Source organism: Botrytis byssoidea (genome assembly GCF_014898295.1).
Source record: "Botrytis byssoidea strain MUCL 94 chromosome Unknown BBYS_045, whole genome shotgun sequence".
NCBI lineage: Eukaryota > Fungi > Ascomycota > Leotiomycetes > Helotiales > Sclerotiniaceae > Botrytis > Botrytis byssoidea.
Window position 1 is genome coordinate 76,315 of NW_024065886.1, and position 21,756 is coordinate 98,070.

The 21,756-nt window shown below is 44.6% G+C and overlaps 10 protein-coding genes across 10 annotated transcripts; 6 read left to right on the forward strand and 4 right to left on the reverse strand.

Annotated features, from left to right (window-relative positions):
* Nucleotides 1–327: 327 nt before the first annotated feature.
* On the forward strand, nucleotides 328–768 carry EAE97_011974 (uncharacterized protein; the record flags this gene model as incomplete). Its single annotated transcript, XM_038882488.1, has 1 exon — nucleotides 328–768. The coding sequence occupies one exon, from the start codon at nucleotides 328–330 to the stop codon at nucleotides 766–768; it is 441 nt and encodes a 146-aa protein (XP_038726659.1).
* A 192-nt stretch (nucleotides 769–960) lies between these two features.
* On the reverse strand, nucleotides 961–1,647 carry EAE97_011975 (uncharacterized protein; the record flags this gene model as incomplete). The annotated part of the gene is made up of 2 exons (XM_038882489.1): nucleotides 961–1,199; nucleotides 1,263–1,647. 2 exons carry the CDS (start codon nucleotides 1,645–1,647, stop codon nucleotides 961–963), a joined length of 624 nt encoding a protein of 207 aa, XP_038726660.1.
* Nucleotides 1,648–2,051: 404 nt separating this feature from the next.
* Nucleotides 2,052–3,653, forward strand: EAE97_011976 (uncharacterized protein; the record flags this gene model as incomplete). The annotated part of the gene is made up of 1 exon (XM_038882490.1): nucleotides 2,052–3,653. The coding sequence occupies one exon, from the start codon at nucleotides 2,052–2,054 to the stop codon at nucleotides 3,651–3,653; it is 1,602 nt and encodes a 533-aa protein (XP_038726661.1).
* A 620-nt stretch (nucleotides 3,654–4,273) lies between these two features.
* On the reverse strand, nucleotides 4,274–5,019 carry EAE97_011977 (uncharacterized protein; the record flags this gene model as incomplete). The annotated part of the gene is made up of 2 exons (XM_038882491.1): nucleotides 4,274–4,509; nucleotides 4,605–5,019. 2 exons carry the CDS (start codon nucleotides 5,017–5,019, stop codon nucleotides 4,274–4,276), a joined length of 651 nt encoding a protein of 216 aa, XP_038726662.1.
* A 637-nt stretch (nucleotides 5,020–5,656) lies between these two features.
* EAE97_011978 (uncharacterized protein) lies at nucleotides 5,657–6,098 on the reverse strand (the record flags this gene model as incomplete). Its single annotated transcript, XM_038882492.1, has 2 exons — nucleotides 5,657–5,736; nucleotides 5,870–6,098. The coding sequence occupies 2 exons, from the start codon at nucleotides 6,096–6,098 to the stop codon at nucleotides 5,657–5,659; spliced, it is 309 nt and encodes a 102-aa protein (XP_038726663.1).
* Nucleotides 6,099–6,645: 547 nt separating this feature from the next.
* EAE97_011979 (uncharacterized protein) lies at nucleotides 6,646–8,319 on the forward strand (the record flags this gene model as incomplete). The annotated part of the gene is made up of 5 exons (XM_038882493.1): nucleotides 6,646–6,696; nucleotides 6,775–6,963; nucleotides 7,060–7,230; nucleotides 7,295–7,926; nucleotides 7,977–8,319. 5 exons carry the CDS (start codon nucleotides 6,646–6,648, stop codon nucleotides 8,317–8,319), a joined length of 1,386 nt encoding a protein of 461 aa, XP_038726664.1.
* A 2,380-nt stretch (nucleotides 8,320–10,699) lies between these two features.
* Nucleotides 10,700–13,738, forward strand: EAE97_011980 (uncharacterized protein; the record flags this gene model as incomplete). The annotated part of the gene is made up of 4 exons (XM_038882494.1): nucleotides 10,700–11,234; nucleotides 11,311–12,464; nucleotides 12,527–13,302; nucleotides 13,330–13,738. 4 exons carry the CDS (start codon nucleotides 10,700–10,702, stop codon nucleotides 13,736–13,738), a joined length of 2,874 nt encoding a protein of 957 aa, XP_038726665.1.
* A 946-nt stretch (nucleotides 13,739–14,684) lies between these two features.
* EAE97_011981 (uncharacterized protein) lies at nucleotides 14,685–15,386 on the forward strand (the record flags this gene model as incomplete). Its single annotated transcript, XM_038882495.1, has 1 exon — nucleotides 14,685–15,386. The coding sequence occupies one exon, from the start codon at nucleotides 14,685–14,687 to the stop codon at nucleotides 15,384–15,386; it is 702 nt and encodes a 233-aa protein (XP_038726666.1).
* Nucleotides 15,387–17,849: 2,463 nt separating this feature from the next.
* EAE97_011982 (uncharacterized protein) lies at nucleotides 17,850–19,860 on the forward strand (the record flags this gene model as incomplete). Its single annotated transcript, XM_038882496.1, has 3 exons — nucleotides 17,850–18,066; nucleotides 18,137–19,710; nucleotides 19,804–19,860. 3 exons carry the CDS (start codon nucleotides 17,850–17,852, stop codon nucleotides 19,858–19,860), a joined length of 1,848 nt encoding a protein of 615 aa, XP_038726667.1.
* A 506-nt stretch (nucleotides 19,861–20,366) lies between these two features.
* On the reverse strand, nucleotides 20,367–21,578 carry EAE97_011983 (uncharacterized protein; the record flags this gene model as incomplete). Its single annotated transcript, XM_038882497.1, has 1 exon — nucleotides 20,367–21,578. The coding sequence occupies one exon, from the start codon at nucleotides 21,576–21,578 to the stop codon at nucleotides 20,367–20,369; it is 1,212 nt and encodes a 403-aa protein (XP_038726668.1).
* Between the last annotated feature and the right edge of the window lie 178 nt (nucleotides 21,579–21,756).

The following is a 21,756-nucleotide window of genomic DNA, read 5'->3' on the forward strand; positions in this document are numbered from 1 at the left end:
TCGTGGCTTTTTGAGATGACCGTAGCAATTTACCTTGTCCCACCATATGTATTATTGATTGGAGTTTTACCTTATCAAATGCGACCAATTCATTTTCATCTACGTCATCTTTGTTACTAGAAAATGCTGCTTGTTAGACTGGGTAGACCACCACCAAGTAGGTAAGGAATGAATGATATTCAAGAGTAAGCAAATTTCAATTTATCCATTTCCTCATCCTCAACAACTATTTACATCAAATACTCAAACGTCGGTACTCGAAAATACATTGAATACTCTTCTCATATCAAAACCAAGCTTCAATCCTCTCTATTCACGCACTTCACTATGTCTGCATCTCAGAATCAATCCTCACTCAACTCCACCCCCGCCGGTACAACTTTTGGTCCCAACTCCGGCGCACCATCATCCACAGCTACTCCTGGGATGTCAGTAGGATCAGCTACAGCAATGGGTCATGGCGATCATCCAAAAGATAATGCGGACGACAGTAATGCCAAATTATCGAGTTCCAAGGTCGGACCTCAACAGGAGGATTTAGAAGGAGAGCAAATGAGAGCCCCAGGTGAAGGAGATGTCATGGCTGCTCAATTCGACAAGAAAAATGCTGGCTGGGGAGAGGAGGGTAGTTATACAAGCGATTTGGACAGACAAAAGGCAGAGCAGAAGGAGGCTAGAGAGAAGATCAAGAGTCAACGAGAGCAAGGCATCGATGTAGATGGAGGTGCAGGTGGAAGACTTGAAAACGAAGGGCTGGGATCCGTTTGAAGCGAATTGAAGACCTAAATTCAATCCTTGTAATCATTTTGGTGGTTTATCCACTCAGATTCATGGTCCCTCTTTCTGCAAAATGTGATTTCCCACGATCCCACCTTGCCATATGGCCGTGTATTATATCTGTCAAAGAACCCAAACTCCGTCGCCATGCCCGAAATTCAAAGCGACCATTCCTTCATGATATTAAAACTCCATATTTTCCATAACTTGATCCCCGACAGAACTCAGAGCTGAAGATGCCTCTCTAGTGGAAGGTGTTTCCTCAATCTGCTTCGGTATTGGTTTCATTCGATCTGCCCACTCTTTCACACTTGTAATCTCTCCTCCCTCAACTTTCACTATTCGAGGTTCGGCAGGTCTTCCTAATAATGTGCCATGATATCGTGAATCCTCATCGGTTGTGTTATGCTTCTTTTTGAGAGCTATATTCTTTTAGTTCTTATTCACAACCACATGAAATCAATGAAGAAAGAAGGAGAGCATACCAGTCAGATAGTCTTCCCCTCCATCTGCTAACGCAATCCTCCTAATCTCTTTATTCCCTTCCCCCATGGCCCAGGCTATAAATCCTTCTACACCTCTCATATCTTCTTCGCCATAGAATTCTTGTTCTTCTATTGCCTTCTCTGGCATAAGAGCTCCACAATCTTGCATGGCCATTCGCACATCTGAAATCGTTATGTCGAGATCCGCATGGTTTAGATCGGCATGCGCTGCTGTTGATTGCGCGAGTATGTACATGTAACGAGCAGCTAAATCGGTTATGGTATCGAGAACTGAGGATCGCGTTGAGTGATAACCGGCTGCGCGAAGAATATGTAAAATACATGGTCGAAGGAGGGCATGATGAAGAGCTTGAGGTGTTGCCATCTTAAGTTTTTGATTTTGAATGACGAAAAAGTCGGGATCAGGGTGCGAAGAGACTAGATATTATCATGGTTGCATGTCGCAGAGATTATATAGTTGATTAAATAAAAGGTCTCTTGTATTTCACCGTAAAGCGCAAAAGGTGAATGCGAATTTCCATTTGTCGCATAAGTGAAATGGAAAACGCGGCTGCGCGATTGTGCTACCGGGTCTCCGTATAATTCTCGAACTGGAGCTCCATCCATTTGATCAATTCAACATCTTAAATTCTTGGATTCATAGAACTACGACAGACAACGAATAAACTCTTGTTTTGCGATTTTTATAAATTTTCACTCCCACCGATCTTGCGACACGAATAGCCTATTTTTGGAAAGAGCGCACAACTACGAGGATACACCGCCGATATGAGCGGCCCATTAAAGCTAAAGTTGAGTCTCAAGACAAATGGAGGAATGAATGCATCGCCGGGACCTTCTACACCTAACACACCATCAGTTTCCACACCTGGCGGATCCAAACCAAAAATAAAGATCAGCAGTAAACCTGCGGGATCACCCCCTCTTCCATCTGCGTCTAGCTCATCGCAACCAAAGCCTACAAAAGCAGGTCGAGCACCTAAACCCACACAAAAGCTCGCAGATTCGCGCAAGAGAGTTAAGAAAGAAGACGATAGTGGCGATGAAACCATCTCTGTTATACCAAGGAAACCGAACCTTCACGATGAACCTGCGAAGAAGAAAGTCAAGATTAGTATCAAGCCAAAAACGCCTTCTATGGCTGGTATTAATCATGGACTTCCAAAGACACCAGTTATGATGAAGGCTAAAATCAAGGGCAAACCACCGAAAAGACCTCTTGGAGAAGGCTATGACTCTGAAGCCAGCGATACGGAGAAAGACCCTTCCATCGAAGAAGCGTTTATCTTTCGAATGATTCCCGGTGACGATTGTGACTACCTACGAACATGCATCGCCGAGAAAAAAATGGGTGTCAATCCAAAAGTCGGAGGTGCAGATGTGCAAATGAAATTCTTTCATGCCGAAGGTAGACGAGCTGCTGTTATTATCCGTGGAAACGTCTATGCTGCTACTCTTGTCGACTTGCCATGCATCGTTGAAGGAATGAAGAGTTGGGATAAAAGAGGATGGTATAAAAGTGCGGATATATGTCAAATGCTTTGGATTTATCAAAGGGTCGAGGATGAAGATGAGGCCAAAACAGCTCCCTTGCCCTCAATTATCGATCCACAGACTTTTCAATATCCACATGGTCTCACTGCTCCAATGCATTTGGCACGAAAACGGCGTTTTAGGAAACGTATTAGTAGAACTGCGATCGAGGCTGTAGAGGAAGCTGTTGAGAAACTTCTTGAAGATGACAAAAAGGCTGTATCTTCAGAATACAAAGTTATTTCCCCAGAAAGAGAACAAAGTAGTCAAGTGTTCAGTCCAGGAAGTTATGGTGATGAAGGAGAAGATCAATATTCCGAAGATGAAGATGCTGAAGGAGAAGCCGATGATGGTGGTTACTTCTCTCAAATTAATAACGGCGATGGTGCCGTGTCTGGGGATGAAATGGGCGGGGATCTCGAAGCTGATCTCGCAGCAGAGATGGAAGCCGAATTGGAAGCAGGGGCAGGCTTTGAAGATATTGCTGCTACTCCCATGTCTATGTCAGGTGTCGCAGCCACTCCTATGCTACTAGGCGAGACCCCAGCTCCCAACGAAGAAGATGATAGCGGTGATGAATCAATTGAAGATGGGGAAAGTGGAGATGAAGGAAGCGAAGCGGATGATGTTGATGACGATGAAAAAGCACGCCTGGCCCAGCTTCAAGAAGCCAAAGAAGATATCGTGGATTTGGAGAAACAGATTGAAGGCCTCCAAGCACAATTGGCAGCTCAGAACAATCCAATTCTACGCAGGAGAATCGAAGATAAATCCAGAAAGCTTAAGGCTGAGTTGGAGATCAAGAAATCTTCGATTGGGGAGGCAGAGGATGATTAGATACTTTTCAAAGGTCACTAGGTCTTGGGTTTATGTACATTTAGGCGTTTTCACAGAAGATGGGGCGGGACCTAAACAGCATTCGGCGCTGGCTGGTTATCTTTGCTTGGGTTGGAGACTTGGCGTTGGGTCATTTTGAAATGGATGGAGTGCCCAAAAGCATAGTCTCAATTTGGAGTTTGAGCTGGTTGGCATTGCATGGTGCCACGCTGCAACGGTGCATTTAATGTCAGGAGAAATGGCGAGCTACTATCAAATAGGCAGCGTCATGAATACCACAAACATGTTGGTCGACATAACGATAGATGCCTTATAATACAGATTCTTGTCTATAGTATCCTTACACAGATGTGATATAAATTTACATCTTTCCTCATCTCTTAGTGCCCAATCTTCATGGCTCTAGCTGTGTCAATTGCATGTGTCTTCTTGACTTGAGCATCTCCTATCTGCTTTATACTTTTTACAACATGCTATCCCACGTGAAGACTCCTCATTGAGCAGTACTTCAACATCAAAGATTTCAAAGCTCTCAAACAATGCCCCAAGATTAAGCCCAATCCGCACCCCATTCCCCCAAAGGAGTGTATTGATTTTCCCACCTATGCACAATCTCGAATTTACATTCCCTTCAAGTAATTACCCTCCTTAATCTTTGCGCGACGCTCCTTCCTCATCGCCTTTACCAAATCTCCTCGTTGTTCTAATGCGGTTTCGCCTTCACTAGACAAATCGACCGATTGTTGCTGCAGAGGAACCTTTACTTCGAGCAGAGAGGTGTCGCCTGAGAGAAGCGCGCGTTCATCTGCCTTTCTGCGAGCTTTGGCGGCGGCACGACGAAGTTTTTTAGATTTTGCTAGAGAGGGTGTTAGTCAATTCGAGATGCGATTGGGAAATGGGGAAAGGAAGGGTGGATGAATAGGAATAAGATAAAAAGATTAGAGAGCGTACAGAATTCATCGCCTCCCGCTGCGGCTCCCCCATCAGCAGCTTTCTTCTCGTCTAAACAGTGCCATAACCATTCTGGATATTCTTCTTCTTTTAAGGCGACGGGGTCATCTCTTCCTTTGAGGAAATTGAGGCCCTGGAGGATGGTGCCCGCGGGAATGCTGGATGTAGGTAAGGGAGTTGATTTTTTGGTTGGGGAAGGGTGGGAGGAGATTCCTTGGGCGGCGGGGGAGGGGGGGGGGGGGGTTGAGAAGGGTTGGGCTGCGCCGGTGGAGGTTGCGGTTGGAGGGCCGGCGGTGCGAGGTGAGGAGGGGGTGGATGTTGGGGGGGTGGAGGCGAGGAGAGGTGTGTGCGAGAAGAGACGGGTTTGTTGGGTGAGAGGGAAGGACCGACGGGTCAGACAGCGTGAACAAATCATTTTGAGAGAGGATTGGCTGTGTAGCTGAGATATGGTGGGTTTATTTTTTGTGCTGGTGCACATGGAGATTTATTTTTTGGGATAGCTACGGGTACCTGGATGGACCGGGTGTGCTGCTGATATCAAATTCTTTGGTGGGGTGTTGCGTGCTGGGTGGATATGTAATGGAAATGGATTATCTATTTTGCTATGTCCATAATTGGGATTGAGAATGACATGGAGAATTGTTCATGTAAATAATTGAATCCTCTCTTATTAACTGTTATTTTGGTAAATCTTGAGGTAAGTGTGTAAGATGAGATGTGAGATTTTTGAAATCCCACACAATGTAAAGTACATACTGGCTATGTCATTCTCATACATCAAAATCACAAGTTTAGGGAAATAGACTGGTTGTACAATGTTTCATATTTACAGTCCCGTTAGTAGACCTTTCTCAGGTCTCTATTTTTGGGGCAAAATGCTCTGAAGCTTCCTGGATTTTGGTATATCTTCAGTATTTGATTCCAGATATCCTGCCTGCCTGAAGCCGCACTCAGCTCATTCAAGCATAACCCTCACCCAGCATGATATCGCTCTCGCCATCTTCTCATCGCTCATCCCCCCTTCGCTCAGTAAAACCCTCATAATATATCTATTAAGCCTTGCTGAAATGGTTTTGTTGCTCGAACAGGTAACCTTTAATCTTGGACTCCTTCAATAACTCGAAATAACGATCTGAGAGAAAGGATTAGCCCCAAGATCTATAAAAGGCCCCTCCTGGAAAGCCAATTTTTTTGTAAAACTGAAGGAACGGATTCCGCTTCAAAAAATGCGTAGATTATTCCAATAGTATAGTATTAATCCTCACCTCTTAATGCACCACATTTTTCCAAATGATTAACTCCCTCCTTGTAATAGCATTTCCCCAATTCCTCTCTGACCAAACGCGCCATCATGCTCTTAACCCATTGTTCTCTAATAATCGCATCTTGTGCTTGCTTCAATCGTGCTGTATCATCATAATCGACACCATCGAAAGTTGGAGGGACAGTAGGTTTCTTCGCGAGGAATGCGGCAGATTCGGGAGTTGGTGCCATTGTGCAGAAATTGAATTATGGGTATGAGGAGGGTTATAGGATCAATAGGTATATGGTCAATCGAGTAATGTGGATCCAATAGTAGAGTTGAGGTGGTCGACGTCTTTCACAAATGCGTTTGTAATGAAGCTATTTTGATTGTTTGAGCTCAACAACGAAAGTCACGTTTTATTATGGATCGGGTGAATTTTAGTGAACGAGCAAGACTTGCCGAACTTGCTTCGGCTCCTTCACTGTTCGAAATGCTTAACTAATCACTCGAGCTGATAGACCCACTCCCTCGAGACCCTGAATCCACTCTCCAGATAAAAACCTTTTATCACTCTAGCGCAATTGAAAAAAATTCTCGATAAGAGCTTTTCTTCAAACCTACTTAAACTTTTCACTCTCCCAAGTTTTCAAATTTTCTTTTTCAATCGTACATCCTTTTCAACTCAATACTTGTATCGATTCATCAGTCTTTTGATTAAAAGATATCAATTTCTTCATATCCTTCTTCAAAAACACTCAATTACTTCCATCTACTTCAAGAAGTAAATCATTCAAAATGGGAAAGACCAAGGATACCAAGGTTGCTAAGGCTTCCAAGAAGACTGAGGTCAGACTACCACTCTTAACTGTCAAGAATGCGGCAGTCGTTAAACCATCTCAATCAACAAAAGCTAAATCTAAACAGACCGCAAAGGCTACTGCCACCAAGGCCGCTAAGCCAGCTCCAAAGCCAGTCAAGAAGGCTGCCACCCCATCCTCCGACAGCGAATCTGGTTCCGACTCTGATTCTTCTGAATCTGAGGAGGAGAAGCCAGCACCAAAGGCCACCAAGGCTAAGGCTAACGGAAAGGCTGCTAAGGTCGAGAAGAAAGAGGTAGAATCATCCTCCTCTGACTCCTCATCTTCGTCTGAATCCGAAGATGATTCCTCATCATCTGAATCCGAAACTAACTCTAAATCCGCCGCAAAGACTGCCAAGAAGGCTGCTGCTTCTGAGAGCGAAGATAGTGACGACTCAAGCGACTCCGAATCCGAGGAGGAGGCTAAGCCAGTTGTTGCTGCTGCCAAGAAGGTTCAAAAGGTTGTCGATGCCGGTAAGGCAAAGGTCAACGGTGCTGCTAAGGCTGTTGCCAAGGCTACTGTAAGTAACATCAATCTATCCAACAACCTTTCATAACTTGAACTGCATACTAACATCTTTATAGGAGGATTCTGATGACTCCGATAGCTCCGACTCCTCTGAGGAGGAAGAAGAGAAGAAGGAATCTGGATCTGACTCCGACTCCTCCGATTCCGACAGCGAGTCTGCCAGCGAGGCTGAGGCCGAAGCACCATCCAAGAAGCGTAAGGCCGAGGATGAGCCAGAGGCTTCCACAAAGAAGTCCAAGACTGAGGAAGCTGTTGAGGATAACGGAAGCAAGAACTTGTTCGTTGGTAACTTGAGCTGGAACATTGATGACGAGTGGCTCTACCGCGAGTTCGAGGAGTTCGGTGAGATCAGTGGCGCCCGTGTCATCAGTGACAAGGCTACTGGACGCTCCAAGGGTTTCGGATACGTTGAGTTCGTCAAGTCAAGTGATGCTGCTGCCGCTCTTGCTGCCAAGAAGGGTGCTCTCATTGACGGTCGTGAGGCCAACGTTGACTTCTCCACTCCTCGTGACACCACCGCACCAAGAGAGCGTGCTAACAACCGTGCTGCTCAATTCGGTGATGCCAAGAACCCACCTTCCGACACCCTTTTCCTCGGTAATCTTTCCTTCGATGCCGATGAGAACGTTGTTGGTGAGGCTTTCGGTGAGCACGGTACTGTCGTTAACGTCAGACTCCCAACTGACCAGTAAGTTAATCCTCGTCCCATATCCATCTACACATACTAATCATCACTAGGGAAACCGGCAACCCCAAGGGTTTCGGATATGTTACCTTCGGTTCCGTTGAGGACGCTACTGCCGCTTATGATGCCATGATGGGTGCTGATATTGCTGGTCGTCCAGTCAGACTTGACTATGCTACTCCTCGTCCAGAGCGCAGTGAGGGTGGTGGCTTCGGTGGCCGTGGTGGTGGACGTGGTGGCGGTGGACGTGGTGGCGGACGTGGTGGTGGACGTGGTGGCTTCGGTGATCGTGGAGGACGTGGTGGTGCTCGTGGTGGTGCCCGTGGAGGTCGTGGAGGCAGCACTAACCGTGGTGGTTTCGGTGACTTCAAGGGAAAGAAGATGTCTTTCGAATAAGCTGATGATATCATATGAGGGTTACCATTGTCTGTCCGTACTTTGTCACATGTTGAGTATTCTTTTCGAAGATGCTTTCATGTTGATATGTGGGTCGTTGGCTTTGTGGGTTGTGGGCTCTTGACTCTACTCCTTATGGAGAATGTGGCTATTGAGACATACCTTCTGCTTTCTCTGGATCGTTTCATTGGAAGAGAAGTTTACAACTTGTGGGCTTGATTTACGTGGTCGTCGGCTTGTGGCTGTCCCTTTTAGGCTTTTTGATCGGTTTCATCGGGGCGTTTAGGTAAAAACATTGTGGTCTATGGCTTTGAACATATTAAGAGGTTGGGTATGATCCTTTCTTGTATCTTTGGATACCTTGAGAGGGGACTAAACTTCATGTGGGCTTTCCGAGGGCATAATGTAAAAATTATTTCTTTGGTTGGGTGGAATGGTTTATGACAAATATTACCCGGTTCTTTGCGAAACGACTCGCTAGACCAACTGTATTATATGGTGAGTATTTTGCAACTAGTATCTTCCCCTGCTGTTGCTGTCTTATTTTACAACTCAAATACAATAATACTTTACAATACCTTTTATTTTATCATGATCTGTGAGATGTGAACTTTGAATATGTTTCAACTACTTTTGCAAACTATCGTTGTGGTTGAAGGCCCAATTGAACTGTGCTGGTGTTCTAAGGGCATCTACATTTTACTGATGGTTGGTTGACCATAATATCAAAGGCCAAGTAGATCGAAATCTGAATTCTCAGATGTCATCGAATTATTATTATTTCCATCTTCGTCTCTTTTACTTCATCTATAATCTCTTTCTAGTTTCTATAGCTACTCCTATCCTCCATTTCCTTTCCCTTCTCCTTTCCCCTCTCTTTATTGTCCTCCTCTCCTTCGCTTCTCCCTCCTTTTTCATCATGTTCACTTCTTTCTCTTCTTTATAAGTTTCAATCCTTGAAAATGAATAGTGGTATACAGAAACTCTGTTGTTTTCAACTTTAATAATTGGGGCTAGAAAGTCAATTGAGGATGGAAAGAATTTGAAAGTTTGCAGTTGTTCATTCGGAGTTTTCTTGTTTATGTTGGGATATTGTTGAGTTTGGTTGGTTGGGAGAGGGGAAGGGGGGAAGGGGGAGAGAGGGAAGAAGTAGGGGATGAAGAAGGGGAGAATAGATGCTTGGAGACTTTTTGAGGTTTCTTGAGGGACTTGGTCACCTACTTGTCCATTCTGAGGGTTCCTGAAATTATGCGATCAAGAATACTACTTCTTGGCTATTGATCCCCATGGGCTAACACTCTAATGATCATAAATAGTTGCCAGAGTTCTCTGAATACCTGGTTAGTATTATGATCAACATTGTTCGTTCCAATTTTTTCATGTTTGATATTTAATGTTCTGTTTCCAAAGAATACATCCATTAAGGCTACTCAGTCTTTCTGGAAGGCTGGGTCAAAAGATCAGTACGTTCTTCGTTGATGTCAATACAAATTCAATTTTATTTGTTTTTCTCCCGCCATAGTTCATCATATTTTCAAAATCTTGTTCGCATAGGTATGATTGAGATTTTTTATTCGCATACTGAAAAGCCATAGCAACTCTCACAAGATCAGACATACAATTAACCTAGCTCTCAAAGAAGACAAACCCGAGTATCTGCCAACTAAACAGTCTATTTTGTTCGAAAGAGGTTGTTGGATATGATTATTGCAATCCAGTATTGTAAAGATGTGGTGAGGCTTATTGTTTGATAGGTAGGTGCATTTGATTGGCAGATGGATTCTTTTACTTGGCTATTGTTAGGTATCATTGATCTCTTACAGAATGCACCTTCCTATTTCATTCTCGATTTAAGACAGCCTCTTTGCTGTTGCTGAACACAGACTCTTCTATCCAATATCCGGATATCAACGAACGAGTACATCTCAACAAACAACGACAAATCATATCATGCTTGAGAACTCAGCCTGGATGTACTGCATGTTCACAGCCTCACTCTACATCTGCTCATACTAACAGATCAACAGATTTCCTCTCAACAACAATAGATCGTACCATGGTTGAGATTCAGCCTGAATATAGTACTTCTTCACAACCGCACTCTGCATCTGCTTATATTGGCAGGGCGCAACTTCTTTCCTTCTTGAAAAGGCTGGTTTGATAGCAGTTTATGACACCTCCTGTGGGTGGTGTGTATTCTTCATCGTTGTACTAATGGAGAACCCGGTTGATGTGCCTGCTTACCCCACTACGATGGTAAGGTGTATAATGAGGGCGTTGTGTCGCAGGACTCAGCCATGATGAATGGATATAATAATCGTTTGGTATTTAGAGAATCCAAAACGATTCCATCTTGAATCGAATTCAATTTGAACAAAAAATGCCTGCGATAGCGCCGATAAAAGGAAGTGCATGCTTTTGGAGCTGCTGTTGGTGCAGGGATTACTCTGGTAACTATACCAGTACTGGAATGACAATAGCAACTATCAACTGTCCCGGATGCGGCCATCTTCGATGCAATGAGTGCCAAGCTGAGTGGATCAAAAAACATTCATCAAGTCCAACTTCACAACGTGAAGATACATCTTCATCAGATTCCACCTCAAATACCAGATCTACGAGGGCTGCAGGATCTAGAGCCCGGGATGGAGGCAATAGCAGAGGGAGGCAAAGTGGGAGCGGAGATAAAGGTGGTCAAAACCCGCAGTCAGATGTCGTCCTAGAGTCTACGATCGATTCAACAATCAATGCGGCATTGTTGCAAGCCGCTCAGATATCTGGTTCGGCTAAGCTCAGCCCAGGCTGGATCCCTCAAAACACCGACGCATCTAAGCGGCAAGAGGGAAAAGCTAGGAATCTCGATACTTATCATCATAATGTGAACATGGTTGATACTCCCAAGAAAATCGCTAAAAGTTCCGACGCTGAAAAAAAAAGGATTTAAAGAAAGTGGCATTTCCAGTCTTAAATGAGGATCTTCCGATTTACAAGGTCCCCGGAACTCGCAAAGCCCTTGGGGTACACCAGCATTCTCCGAATGTGCACTCGACCTCTTCATCGAGGACCCCAATGTCTATTCTGAACATATCACTCTCCTTGAACACAGAATACTTCAGCTAGGACAAAACACCTTCGAGAACATAGAAGGAGATAACGAGAGTGAGCGATACGTATTGTATTTGCGAAAGTTAGGTCATGAAACGGAAGCCTCCACGCCTTTTAGCCCAACTTCTGATCAACAGCTCAGAATAAATGACTACATCCAGCTTCAGGCGTCAATGAGTGTAGAAACGTTATCTTCAATAATAAAAGGAACGCAATTGCTACAGGATGAAGGATTCTGCAACAGCTCCACGTATAATATTATTGTGGCAGATAAAGATCGTCCAAAAGTTCTCAATGTTCGACCGATTAGTATGCCCAGCTTATCACTACTGCTCGACCTTCTCCATGAGGTGCAAGAACTCATACAGAAAAAAGACAATCAGCAACGAGATTCGGTTTTAGAGGATGTAGCAGAGATATCACTGCACATTGTTGAGAGTCTTGGCCTAGGTATTCCTCAAACTGTGTTAGCTGCGGATAAGCACAATATAGAACGACAGCAAGACATTTGTCATTTATTGAGTTCCATTCTAAGCGTTGTACATATCGCATTACTATCATTCGTCAGGTCGCATCTTGATAACTCTGGGTACACGCCGAGCGGGTCATTAAGTGACGGGTTACACATCGAATTTCCTGGAGGTACATTGTTCTTGACAGCCCGGCGATTGAAGTGCCTAAATGGTCTCCTCAAGCAGCCAGTTTGGGCAGTGGGCTTTATTCCCAACGATTCGAAGTTATCAAAAGTTGAATGCGATGGGTTTTATCTTTCTTCATCTATAGATCATCTTGCAGAGCTATGGGGTCCCCTGAGACTTGATAGTACCGGGCCGTCGACTGCTTCGTCGATTGAGACTCATGGCGGTAGAATCCTGAGCGCCGAACATCACACATGTTCAGTTCAACCACTGGATTCTGAGGTGCTCTGTCATTGGTCTAGTTGGATGGAGACGAACTCACTTGAAAACACAACTCCCATCGACACAGCTAAACTCCTCTTGATTGGCGTAAGAGACCTTCCACAAGCTGCCAGAAGACGTGTGAGCTCCCCCAAGTTTCATGACATAGTTCGTGTAATTGCCCTGATAAATATATCTCTCAGCCTCGCCATGGCGAATTTGAGCTTGCTACCCGCCCTCCCAGTTGGAAGCTGAACGAAAGAACCGTGCAGGCTTCCGGTGGCCAATACTTGAATATTACCTTGGGATTCACGTACAAGTTTGATGCAGGCTGGACTTTGAAAGATGTGATACTTGAAGACTGGGTCGACGCTGGCAAAACGGATGTATCACATATGCCCAATCCATATTTAATGGATTGTCTTGTCGTCTTGAACTTTAGTTGCTGTGCTGGGCATGCTAGAAGGATTAGCTTGTGGGCACTCCTTAAAGATCCTGCTATTAAACAGTTTCTCTATCAGGAACACGCGAATGGAATGACCGAGTTTGGGGACATCACGAGCATGTATGGTGGTTTAGTTTCTGCTAGTTCGTTATCCTCAATTTGGACAACGATCCCGTTCGCCCAGAAACAGCTTCTGATATCTATCTTCAAAGCGATATTAAAGATACTAAAATTCACGGGGATTAGAGACGATAAACAGTTACAAGCATGGGATGCTACTGCTCGAAATCGTATAGATGGTAGGAGACTTGATCCTCAGTGGTCATCTTTCGTCAAGGATGATAGTAACTCTGCTACGTTCGCTGTTATCACAAGGAACAGCACAAGATACAGTCAAAGTAATGATCAAGCATTGACAGATACCGTTCTTCAAAGCCAACTGTGCGTCACAGCAGCACAGAAAATAAATAAGAGTCTCGTGGCTTCCGAAAAAGATCCAGAAACGCAAGAATATCAGTCAAGCTCGTCGGCTACGTTCTCATCCAGATAGACCGTTAACAGATCTCAACCGATGGATGTTCAACCTCGTCAATCGGCAGGCAGATATCAAGCCATGGATACTGACTCCCAACAGCCACCTCCTGCGGTCCAAAATGATGCAGAAAAGACATTGCTGGCGCGTATAAGAAATAACCAGAGGGGAAGACAGATAGAATCTGATGTGGCATCACAATCATCTTTCACTGGAAGTGATCCATTCCCATCCCGAAAACGTCTAAAATCTGGATCCTACAATATTTCACTCTCAGCCATAAAGCATCCCCCCATTCTCCCTATACGCAACGGTTTAGGCCAAAAAATTGGAAAAATATTCTTGGAACCAGCGATTCCTATCGATCTCACTTTGCTCACCCGCAAAAACCACCCTGCAAGCCAAATGGGAAGAACTTTCCCGAATGAATTTAATTGAGAGTCTCAGAGAGAAAGAAGCACAGCTGGATAAGAGTATTAGTAGCTGGATACGAAAATCGAATGGATTCATCCCGAGCCTAATAGGACGCATTGCTCCTTTGGAGGAAAATTTGAGTCCACTTAATGTGGTTGAATATGTACGACCGGGAGATTTGACGGCAAATCAGAAGTTGGTTATCATTTATATTCATTAGAGCTTTTCTATGTGAAGATTTTTCAAGGGGCTCGGAGGACTTAAAAGTTGAAGTATAGATTTTTCGTCACAGTAACAACAGTATTCCTTACTTGGCGACCTTTAAGTATATAGAAGGTTTTATGATTCAGTGTATAAACCTCAAGTCTCGCTCCTGAGTACACATCATTGTCTCAAGACCTACACTGCGATTTGATGCTTCTCCTGACTGTGATATTTTCAAGGTCGGTTCGAAAATATGAGGATGACTACCGGATGCCGTATACCGGGAATTCATCGGTTATGTACCCCACAAAGTCCAGAAGTCTTGATGTCAGTTGTAGGGCTAGTGCTGGTTAGTTACCTAGTAGTCAAATTTAGTAGTAGGGTGATTTTTCCTCTTCTCGTTCCTTCTCTTCTCCTTTTCTTTCTGTTGTTTCCATCATCCAATCATCATTACGACCAACTGTCTCAGTGCTCATCTCATTTGCCAATCTATCCCTTCTCCATCTTACATCTTATCCACTCCAGGGATTTCTTGTGCATAGCAAGAGCATAGAAACCAGCATGTTTTCAAGACTACGATCCAAATTATCTCGAGTCTCAAGTCCGGATAAAGAAGAAGGCACGATTTATCAAAAGGTCAACGATGTCGAGAAGGAAATTCAATCACAATAACAATAACGAAACGAACAATAGTACACACCCGTCTCCAAGAAAGCGCAATGGATCCATCGACAGTCTAGAGAGAAGAAGCTTTCTCCTCAATCTAATGAGGCAAAATGTCAACCATGACGAGAAGGAAATTCAATGCAATCGCAATAATGAAACGAAGAAAAATACACAACAGGCTCTAAAAAAACGCGACACATACTTCAACAGCCCAGAGAGAACACGTTGTCTCCTCAATCTACTGAGGCATGATCCGAGGGATGATAATCTTCCACCCTACTCCTCCACTCAAAATTTACGTCCGAATTCGGGACTTCCTAATCAACAAGAATCATCCATGAAGGGAAAAGAAATTAAGAATGACAGGCCTCCCTCTTACGATTTACCTGAGAATATGAGTTCAGCATCCCGTTGTCAGTATATCAGGGGTTTGATTGAGAGAAGAAAAGCCGAAATTCAAACTTTGGAACAACAATTAGAGGAAGAAACTGAAAAAGCGAGACCTTCATCTACGGGTACAACTTTGCGGGTCGGAGGATCTTCATCTATGCAAGTTACTTGGCAGATAGAAGCGGCACAGGAAGAAAAGGGGAAGGAAGGGATTCCGAGTACATATTTATCTTCCCAGACCAGAGGAACAACGCAAGATATGGATGATTATATTGCCAGACATATGAAGCGGTTGCAAGAATTAGAAAATATGAGAAATTTGCTGATAAAGGAACGCGAAAGATCGACTCTTCAACATGATTTGAGTGTAGGAGGAGATACCTTGATCTACTGGTGTGGCCAGCAAAAATAGAGACTTGAACGTCGAAGTACATGAGAAATTGTCTCTATTGTTCCCACCCGCCTGGTTTCGTCCATTTTCTATCAAGACAATTGTTTTGAAGTATTAGCAGAAAGACCGTATTTCCAACCCCTTCGCCAAGATGATTCTCGAAAGACACTCGTCAGTCGAAGGACACACTTATTTAACAACGCATGGACAATGGCGGGTTTGAAATTCGCTAAAAGATCGAAATGTTGAGTCACTACCTCTTTGGACTTACTATCGAATGATGTCTCATTCCAATGTCAATACGCCTTGGCAGTACTTTTTCTAAATGATTCCAGGTCCTCACGATGTTTGTCTGACGCTCTTGCTTCGTTTGTCATTATTGTTACGATGTTAGAGATTGCCTTCCGGGATATAAGTCCATGCTCTGGGAGTTTTTTCATTATGATGGTGTAGATGGTAACACTTGCTTGTTCGTATGGAGTCAATAGCTCTACAAACAGGGGTTTTGACTGTCTTGTGGAAGGGACTAGCAGGAAGAAAGCGCGGGCATCAACGGCGGAGGAGCTCTTATTGATGTTGTCGTGGAAGCCAGTGCGGCGGTGGGAGCGTAGTTATATACTAGGAGGGATAAGGATAGCTATGGAGGCTTTCTTTTGATTGCAGCTATCGTGAACTTACTGGGGATCTTGCCGGGGTTGGAAATGATGAACAGGAATCAAAGAGCTTCGGAAACTGTCATATGTCCTGAAGGAAAGATGTACGAAGCATAAAGTAAGACCTCTACCGACCTTCTCTGCAGCTCGATGTAGATTGAATTGAAAGAGTACATCGATATCGAAAACAAACTCCATATATGATCGAATGCGACAGTTTGCGTTGCGGTGTAAAGCAAAACATGCAAGCTGAATCTTCACACTTGAAAATTGAATCAACGACGTGGCGATAATTTTGTGACCCTAAATTCTGAATTCATTTAGAACAATCCGTAAAAAGTCTGGAATATCCAATCGATTCGAGACAATCAAACCATTTGAACATTCCAAATGAATTGGACAATACAAACTTATGAAGCAACTCAACCTCTAGTATCATCCTCAATACCCCAACACTAGCAAAACCCCCACAACCGCATGTACAGGCGCATAACCCCAATGATCTCCCTGCCCCCCTCCAGCCCCCCAACACACCCACCCATCCACAAATGCAACACCACTCCCGGAACCACAATCCACCCTAGTGTTTTGTAATTGCGATAGTAGGACGCGGCGTACATGGCGAGTCCCATGAAGATGTCTCGTGCGCCGTAGATGGACATGAGGGCTTCGATGAGGATGGTGTTGGATGGGGTTTGCGGGAAGGAGGGGATAGGAATTGGGAAAGGGATTGGTAGAAGGTGAGGGCGTGGAGGGGGCGGAGTATGGCGTTGAGTCCGAAGAGGATGAAGATTGTTCCGAAGAGGGTGGGGAGGAGGTGGAGGAGGGGGGAGAGGGAGAGGGAGAAGGTCATAGTCGGTGGGTGATTTGAGAGGTAGTGAGTTGAGAGTTGTTGAAATTGGTTGTTCGGGAGGTGTGGAATTGAATTCCTGTATGGTATTTAGTTATCTGGGATGTTAATTCTGATAATGTTTAAACAGTGGAATTCAAACATTGAAGCTATACAGCAGTAAAGCTTTCAATCGAGTGTGAGCGCCGAGATGTCGCGTGAGACAAAGACATTTCCAACTATGAGGCGTGTTATAGCCTGATTAGCATCTCGAGAGATGTCCTATACCTTGGGACAGATATGAAGATATATTGTTTTCAAGACGACGATTAGATTGGTGTTTGAACTTCGTAGGTAGATAGTAGGTATTGTTGACTGATGGTGGTTGGTTCCAAGCCGGCCCGAGCAATTCCACAACCCATGCAAAGCTTCTTTCTTATCTACTGGAGCGGAGAATGTCCCGAATGGATTAACCATCAGCGACACCACATTCCAAGGTTGATTGTTCAAATCCTGAATATATCAACCATTATATAATTTCATTCACCAATCTATGGTCGTAGAAATGTATGGAAATGTATATATGACATATGGAAACTGTAGCTGTAGCTTACACCGCACCATCACTTGTCGACCTTCCATATCAAGATTGAAAAAGATGGAGAAATGCATCGCCACTTCATTTATCCATGGTACCTTACTTTCACACGATACTACAAAAGGAAGGTTGATCGTTACCAAAACCTCGCTACACGAGCCGATATGCATTTGCAATTGATAAGGTGTGGTAGGACATGGGGACATGGGGTGAGAGTTAATCGTATTGCCTGTTCTGGATATGAGCTATTACCCTTGAGCTACTCTGGTGAATACCGAGCTAAAAGCTAGATTGATGATTGAGTATTCTATTGGGAGGAATAAGTATATGTATACCCCTCATTCCCACTTCCCCTTCGAAAGGAGTAGGCTTTTCTCTTCACCTCCATCAATCAATTAGCAATCATGGTGACTTCAATTGCTACCTTCGCGGCATTTCTTGCAGTCGGATTGGTATCGAGCTCTCCGATCAAAGCTCGTACTCCATATGCTGTGAAGGAAACTCATCATCCGCCACCTCAATGGCAAAAAGTGGGACCTGCTCGTTCAAACCATATGATTAATCTTCAAATTGGTTTGAAGCAAGGTCAATTCGATGAATTGGAGCGTCATCTTTATGAAGGTATGAATAATTCTTTCGAAACCCAAGGAAGTAAGCAATTGAGATTGAAAATCAACTAACAAACTCATAGTCTCTGATCCTGATCACCATCGTTATGGTCAACATCTCAGTGCTGATGAGGTGAATGATCTTGTTAAGCCTTCTGACGAAACTCATAATCTCGTTCATGAATGGCTTCAAGACAACAACATTGAACCGGCCTCTCTTGAATACAGTCCAGCGAAAGATTGGATTAAAGTTACCATCTCCATTGAGGATATTGAAACTCTTCTCGACACCGAATATTCAACATATCGACATGAAGATGGAGAATACATCGTTCGAACTCCGGAATGGTCTTTACCTCTTCATCTCCACGATCACATCGAGACAATCCAACCTACCAATTCTTTCTTCAAACCACGCCCTGTAGCAAAGACTATGAAGAAAATCAATGAAGCTGCAGAGTATCAAGCATTAGCACCATCAAACTACAAACCTCCTACCGTTGGTCAAACTGCGGCAGATGTATGCAATGTCTCCTCCGTAACCCCACTTTGTCTTCGAACTCTTTACGGTACCGTAGACTACAAGGTTCAAGCAGCTGGCAAAAACAAGATGGCTCTTACAAACTACCTCGGTGAATCTAACAACCGATCTGACACCAAACTCTTCCTTGAACAATACAGACCCGAAGCAGCATCAGCAGCATACAGTTTCGATGTAAAAGTTATTAATGGGGGTAACAATGATCAAGGTCAAGAAAATGCTACAGAACTCAAAGCTGGCAAAGATCTTGAAGGAAATTTGGATTCTGAAACCATGTTGGGAATTGGTTATCCAACTCCATTGATCGCTTACACAACCGGAGGGTCCCCTCCTTTTACCCCAGATGAGCAAACACCTACTGATAATAATGAGCCTTACCTCGTATGGTTACAATATGTGCTCAGCCAAAAGAATCTTCCAGGAGTTGTCAGTAACTCATATCAAGATACTGAACAAACTGTTCCATACTCTTACGCCGTTTCCGTCTGCAAAGGCTTTGCCCAACTGGGAGCCAGAGGTGTTTCCGTTCTTTTCGGATCTGGAGATAACGGTGTCGGAGCAGATGGTACATGTATTTCGAATGTGGACAACAGCACTACTTTCCTCGCCATGTTTCCTTCTACTTGTCCTTACGTTACATCAGTTGGCGGAACCAAATTCATCAACCCAGAAGTCGTAGCTACCGATGCCCGTAATGGATATGTCTCCGGCGGTGGATTTTCTCGCTACTTCCCTCGTCCTTCTTGGCAAGATTCAGCTGTTAAACCATATCTCGCTTCTCTACCTAAGAACATTACGAGCTTCTTCAACGCGACCGGTCGCGCCTTCCCAGATATCGCTGCCCAAGGATACGCTTACATCACGGTTTGGAACGGCACTACTGTTCACCTCGATGGAACTTCAGCTGCTACTCCTACTGCTTCGGCAATTCTCGCTTTGATCAACGATGCGTTGATCGCAGCGGGAAAACCAACTTTGGGATGGTTAAACCCGTGGTTGTATAAGAAGGGATATAAAGCATTCACAGATGTGACGGTGGGATCTGCAACTGGATGCGGTACTAATGGATTCCCTGCAACAACTGGCTGGGACGCGGCAACCGGTTTCGGTACTCCTGTAAGTTTATGTGTTTTCTTTTTTCTTTTCCATTTTCTCTTTCGTCAATCTATGGTTGAAAAATGAAAGTATACTAACAAAATACAACAATAGTATTTCCCCAAAATCAAACAACTCGTCTTGGGCTCCGCCGGTCATGGATCTAACTGACGCCGAGGTTCGTGGAATCCGTGGTATCGTGGCTTGAGTGCGGTCACTTGGATACTTATGATTTATGTTGGGATTTGATCGGATTTGATTTGATGATATATGTAGTATACATACCTAGTATTTATGATAATGAAAAATGGAATATATTTATATGCTTGTGTGTGATTGTGTGGTTGTGTGGTTATATGATGGTACTTGGGTAGGTAGATATTGTAGCTTGTCAGATGGGTGTGCATGGAACAAGAAACCTCTTCAAGTTAAATATAACGCGCGATTTTTATCTTTCGGTTTGGCATTTCTGAGATATGGGGTTGGGAATGTGAGGTGGAGATTGGTTCGTGGGCGGATGGATATGTACGAAATAGGATTGGAGGTTAGTAAGTAAGTAAGTAAGTAAGTAAGGATAGATTGGATTGGGGACGATTTAATTTGTGTTCAGGTAGGTATTTAACATTTTTATATTTTGGTTTTCTATTCTCGTGATATTTACCTACACACTGTGTACCTCAAGCCTTCTCCTCCCTCTCCCTCTCCCTCTCCCCCACCTGCAATCCCCCCACAACAACATCCACCCACTCCCCCTCCCAACCCACCAAGCCCCTCCAATCCCCCGTTCCCAACTCCTCAAACCTCCTCGTGCGTACCCTCTCCCCCCCAGTCTCCACCCCCTCCACAAAAACCACCGGACTCCCCCTTCCCCACGGCCACCCCCACACCCCCCTCATGACCGGCGTATCCACCTCGACCCTCACCTCCGCCTGAAAAGCCCCCCCCTCTCTACAAACCACAACCCCCACATCCACGCGATCCGGAATGCCCCCCTTCGTCTGCTTATTCTCGCGCAAATCCCAGTACACGGAATCCCACGACGCGGAATGGGGTTGCGACCAGAGATTTCCGACGAGCGAGTAGCGATGCGCGAGCGAAAAAGATGATTCGTGCGAGAGGGAGGTGGAGGGACCGAGAGTTGTGGGGCCGAGAGGAACCTGTAGGGAGATTTCTCCGGCGAGTTTGCGGGTTTGGTGGACGGCTGTGGGGAGGCCGTAGATTTTGCGGGGGGCGAGCGCGCTGATTGTGGGCGTCCAAGTGGGTTCTTTGGTACGGGTGGAGGAAGAGGAGGAGGATGAGGATGAGTGGCTGGAGAAATCAATCTTCACACTCGCGTTTTTGAATCGAAATCCATGGTCTCCGGAGCGGAAAATAAATGTAAAGAGGAGGAGGGTAGCGGGCTGGGAGTGGAATGTTCCGTGGCAGACGGTGGATACGGAACCGCGGACTCCGGCGTCGGAAAGGAAGCCGATGTCTTTTTGGGTGATGATTGTAGAGCGGGGGGAGGGGAGTTCGTAGCGGATGGAATAGGGAGTGTGGGACTGGGTTGAGGAGGCGGGGGCGCTGAGTCGGATTTTGTGTATTTCGTTTTGTTCCTCGATTAGAGGTTTTTCTAGGGGTGCTGAGTAGGATATCGAAGATGCTTCCGGGATATTGATAGGAACAATAGAGATTTCTTCTTCCTGCTCAATGATTTCCCCCTCCTCTGAATTCAAAGGCGCGGAATACAATTCCCCAGATAAATCTGGGACATCGATCGGAATAAGCAATACATCATTTTCCCGCTCACTAATTTCCCCTCCCGATGGCACGGATAAAGGTACTTCAGAGGGGTGATAACTTCTCAAGAGATCTTGCGGAGAGAGATATGCTGCATGTGACTTGTCCATTTTTTTCAGCTGGGGAAAACGGTGAGTGGGGTGGGTTTATTTGGACGACTTGTCTTTTGGAATGAACTCTGGAAGGGTGGAATGGAACAAAATAAAATATTCGAGGGGGCCGAAAATATTGAGTGCTCGATAGATACTAAATACCTAGTATTTTATGTATCATGTATGTTTTTTGTTA